At 36.4% G+C, this 5,306-nt stretch overlaps 1 protein-coding gene across 1 annotated transcript; it reads left to right on the forward strand.

Moving 5' to 3' along the window:
- Positions 1-321: 321 nt before the first annotated feature.
- LOC149188523 (endochitinase-like) lies at positions 322-1,715 on the forward strand. Its single transcript, XM_089413034.1, has 3 exons — positions 322-716; positions 806-911; positions 1,024-1,715. The coding sequence occupies exons 1-3, from the start codon at positions 419-421 to the stop codon at positions 1,391-1,393; spliced, it is 774 nt and encodes a 257-aa protein (XP_089269160.1). The 5' UTR covers positions 322-418; the 3' UTR covers positions 1,394-1,715.
- The last annotated feature ends 3,591 nt before the right edge of the window (positions 1,716-5,306 follow it).

Genomic DNA, 5,306 nt, shown 5'->3' on the forward strand with positions numbered 1-5,306 from the left:
AAAAGATTAGCTTCCATATTGTGGCATGTGTGGAAAGGCCAAAGCCAGAGTCTGCCCTTCAAAGGAAGAGTGGAGAATACTCCACGCGAGGAAGACCTGAAGTCAAGATTATGAAATACAGGAGAGAAGCGGCGATAGTCGCCACGGAAGTCGTTTTAATCTTAACCCATCTTACACGTTATCTACTTGCTTTCGCAGAAATGTGGCGGGGTCAGGTTGGACCATGAGAACACTATATTCCACGGTGAACGCCACGGAATGGTGCAAAAGTTTCAACAAAGCGCCGCACCCCCTCACCCCCCGCCTCCCATGGCACGGTATCTGACTCTTGCGGAAATACTGCTATAAAAGGAGGGGCTTGCAGCCTAGGATCATCACCAGAATTTGCTTTGGCAGTTTAAAGACTGCATACACGACTATGGCGAGAAAGATGTCGATGAAGTTGTTGTTGGCCCTCGCTGCAGTGGCCATAATGAGTACTTTGTGTTGTTATGTTTCTGGACAACAGGGAGTCGCCTCCATCATAACTGAAGATGTTTTCAATGAGTTTCTCAAGCACCGAAATGACGCCGCATGCCCGGCGAAAGACTTCTACACCTACAGCGCCTTCATTGCGGCCGCTAATAGTTTCTCAGACTTCGGCAACAAAGGCGATCTAGAGAGCCGCAAAAGAGAGCTCGCGGCTTTCTTTGGTCAAACGTCGCATGAAACCACAGGTATTATTAATTTAGCCTCCTCTAACTCTTCTGTCTCTCTGCTATTCCTTATTGTTATTAATGGAATTAAGCTAATTGAGTTTGTACAGGCGGGTGGGCCGCGGCCCCAGACGGCCCATATGCGTGGGGTTACTGCTTCAAAGAGGAGAGTAGCGGAGACAAATACCACGGACGAGGACCTATTCAGCTAACAGGGTAATATTTCTATATCTAAGTTTTGTTAATCCACTTCGAATTAATTGCAGCAATAGATATGGAAAAAATCAAATGAATTTCAAGCCTAATACACTTACCGCTGTTTGAGTAGGGACTACAACTATAAAGCTGCGGGGGATGCCTTAGGGTACGATCTCATAAACGATCCGGATCTCTTGGTGACTGACGCCACGGTCTCGTTTAAGACGGCGGTGTGGTTCTGGATGACCGCGCAGGCTCCCAAGCCTTCGTGCCACGACGTGATATTGGGAAGTTGGAGTCCATCAAACGACGATACTGCCGCCGGCAGAGTGCCGGGATATGGATTGTTGACGAACATCATTAACGGCGGGCGGGAATGCGGCACAGGCACAATAAGCGACGCTCAGAAGGGCCGAATCGGGTTCTACCAGAGATACTGCAGCTTGCTGGGCGTGGGCACTGGATCCAACCTCGACTGCCAAAACCAGAAGCATTTCTGAACTCAAATCTCTTCTGTAGCAAGAGGCCACCACATCGACTACTACTTCGAGTTGAATGTTATGGTCAGCACAGAGTCTACCGTCTAGCTAATAAATAAATAAATAAAATGAGAACTGCGATAAGTGGTGAGGTTCGCTAACTGGATGGGCTCCCCTCCATGTAACGTCACTCATGTTTTTTAACAGTAAGGAAGAAATAAAGCGGATCACCTTTGGCATGGTAGCCAAATATTTTGAAACAAGTCTGGCCAATCTGTATATCGCTTCCAGGATATACCACTAGTATGATATTTGTGTAATTGATGCGATAATATTCTTGATAGATTTAGTTAGGATCGAGTTCCTTACAAATCGATGAGTTTTTGTTATTTTCAATTTAACGAACCTTACGAGTTTTGCTGTTTTCAATTTAGCGAACCCGTGAGATAAAGTATAATTCAAGTTTTATTACCAAAAGCATTTATCAGAAGGAACTTTTATTATTTACTTGTAATAAAAAGTCTACGTCTCATAAATAACCGTATTTTATAAATATTTTATTAAATTTTAAAAGGGTTATATTCAAATTTTATATTTTTCAATTTAATTATATTATAAATTATTTAAAAATATTATATATATATAAAATAAAAAATTTGAAGTGTTATAATAAGTGGAGCTGTAAATGTAGCAACACCACTTGCACTGCTTAAATTTTGAAATAGGAAAGAAAAAAACTTATTTTACATTTGGAAACAGAAAAACAAAAATTGAAATAAGAATAAGATTATATTTTATATATAATATGCATATTTTTGCTATTAACTGATTGGATTGATGAAACAAAGTTAAAGGATGGAAATAAGTTCAATTAAAGACTTGTAAGATTTATTAAATTTATTGTCCGCCCTTTTGACTTTTCCTATGCTTGAGGTTACTTACTATCAAATTAGGAAACATGGCTATAGTTTGCTCTAGAGCTATTCTTCTTTGGTCCCGCTGCACTTGAAATGATTATAGTTGCTTGGTTATAGTTACTTTGCTCTAGGGCTATTGGTCCTTGCCCCACTGCACTTACTGGTGATGCTTACGCTGTTGGAGATATAATTGGAACTTGCTTTAAACCGGGAATGTTTGAAGTGTTAGATATAGCGAGCATGCAAATTGACAATGTTTAAGTCCTCATGAAGTAACTTGCTTAAGTTGTAATAAAGAAACTTGGAGTTTGTTTTTGGGCTAAGTTGATGTGGTTGGAGAGATCTATTGATGCCTTATTATTAGCAAAGGCTACCTTAAAAAGAAGTTTAAAACGTGCTTATGAACTAGCAATGCAGCAACTATAAATGAGATATAAGACCATTATACACTTTTTGTGGGCATTGAGAAATGAATACATTTATAAAAATATAAAACTAGCTCCTCATATAAATTTAAAATATTTATAAATACTATTATTTTTTAGTAAAAAAATATTTATTGTTGTGAATTAAATTATTAATTATTTTATAATAGAAAGAAAGAAAGAAAGAAAGAAATTATTTTAACCTCCATGAGGTTAAAGATAGCTTATGGGAGAGATTGCTTCTTCATCTGCTTGATGTATTTGGCCCTTTTTCTATGAAGCTTCACAATAAATGCTCCGAGCTTCTCGACAAACCCCTCGCTAAATAGATCATCCCAAGAGCTAGCTGCGAGCATATCTGCATAACTTTCCCTGTTGTCTTTAAAGGCCTCACATGCTAAAATGAAATGTTTCTCTGTTTCCACTTTTTTGGAAGAACAAAAAATGCACACCCTTTCCTCCCACACTTCCTTTGTCCAGCGCCCTGTTTCACGACAAAGTTGATGAGAATTAGTCCTTAACTGAGCAATAAGAATTTTTTCTATCCAAGAGATATTGGCCTCTATGCATGCTTTTGGTTGATGATTATGAGTGGAATTAAACACTTCAATATAGTAATTTTTCTTTCTTCCTAGCTCCTTATCCCAAGTACATTTGTGGAACTTTTCCATAACAAAAGCTTTTATCTATTTGCTGTTTATGGGAAACGTGTTCAACCAAATACTCCATTTAATAAACCATTTGTTATTTTGCTGCATCCAAGTTCTTTTGCTTTTGCACAATTTATCATTAAAGGCAACCTTAGGCAATTTACCCGCTTCCATTTGCTCAATTTTTTTTAAATACCTTATGACTCGCACCATAGCAATTGCTTCAATAGGAGCAGTCCCTGTGTCACTTAACAAGATATCATACGGAACTGCACTTTTAACCTTAAATTTGTCTGTAATCAAACGCTTCTGAATTTTCTCAATTTGACTCCACTGCATGTTGGAGGTATTGCTAGCCCACAATTCACAACCATAGAGAATCACCAGAATCACTAGAAGCCCAAAAAGAGTTTGAGTGGTCTTCCAGTCCCATAACTCTACCTTTATACACCTATTTTGAAAAGCATAAAATGCTTTCCAACCCCCAAAAGTTCTTTTCTTTCTACAACCATTCCAGCTTATATTTTTGTTGAAGTCAATTCTGAGGTATTTGTAATCCGCAACTTCTTCCAGAATGTTGCCTTCAAAGTAGAACTTATGCTGGTTATGTTTTCTTTTCTTAGAGAAGACCACTACTTTCGTTTTGCTAATATTGACTTACATCCCCACACTTCTACAAAAATGCTCAAGGGATAGTAAGTTCTCTTGCAAACCAAGAGCCGATTTAGCAATCAGAATAAGGTCATCTGCATACAAAAGAAGCCTTATAACAAATTTGCACAAATAGATACCATCACTCTCTTGCGAATTTAACCACTCCTCAAGCTTGTCGATATATAAACCAAAAAGGGTAGGAGACAGCGGGCAACCTTGCTTGACCCCGATATCGCTTCTAAAACTTTCAGAAATGTTTGCTGAAGTTCTAATTTTGAATTTCACCTCTTCATACAGCCTATGCACAACTAATCTCAAATGTTTAGGAACCCCAAGTTCCTCCATTCTCTGCCAAAGTTTTTCCCTAGGAACTGAGTCAAACACTTTTCTTAAATCAACAAAGCAACAAAAGACTTCTTCCCTTTTCTCCCAATCTTTTTCAATGATGTGCCTTAAATTTATGCAATGATCAACTGTGGAATGTTTAGGTCTAAAACTTGCTTGCCCTTTAGCACACTTATCTCTTTCTTCTGCCCACTTGATAATTTTGTTTTTTAGCATGCTTCCAAATAGCTTTGAAAACAAAGGATTTATCATGATGGTCCTATAATTGGAGAGATTAATAACATCACCGCTCTAAAAAAAAAGCATTGCCAAATAAAATATATACTAATCACATAATCTTCCACATTTAAAATTTTCCACCCATATTATTTCATAGTAATACATATATACTAATCATAAATTCTTCAACTTTTAGAAATGTATCACCATGAATTGGAAAACCCTTAGACTATCATAGAGTCATTTTAAATATATATATATATATGTATGGGGTCATATTATATTATATATATAGGAGTTGTTCACATTTCGGCATGTTCGATGGGCTGGCATATAATTTACTCGCTTTTATTTAAAGATGCAGTTCGGAGTTCGTTAGACAAATAAAGAGCTTATAAGGGGCCTATCAATTTTTCAATTAAGGGAATGGAATTTGCAATTAGACTATGAAGAAGTATGTAAATGGTATTTATTGAAATGAAAACTGATTAAATGTAAATATATATATAAAACTTTTAAACGTATTTGCATTGCAAATTTATTAAAAGTATAATAAAAAAATTGTTGATATAAAATACAAAAATATTTAAATTACTAATTATTTAACATTATCCCAAAACTAATAATATTTATTAATATTGTATACTGATTAGCATTTAAGTAATACTATTTTCGATATCAATATATAAATTGAATCACCCAAAGTGTTAACAAATGAATACAT

Source organism: Pinus tabuliformis, chromosome 3_1, assembly GCF_031772625.1.
Source record: "Pinus tabuliformis cultivar Carrire ecotype Pingquan chromosome 3_1, CPIR1, whole genome shotgun sequence".
NCBI lineage: Eukaryota > Viridiplantae > Streptophyta > Pinopsida > Pinales > Pinaceae > Pinus > Pinus tabuliformis.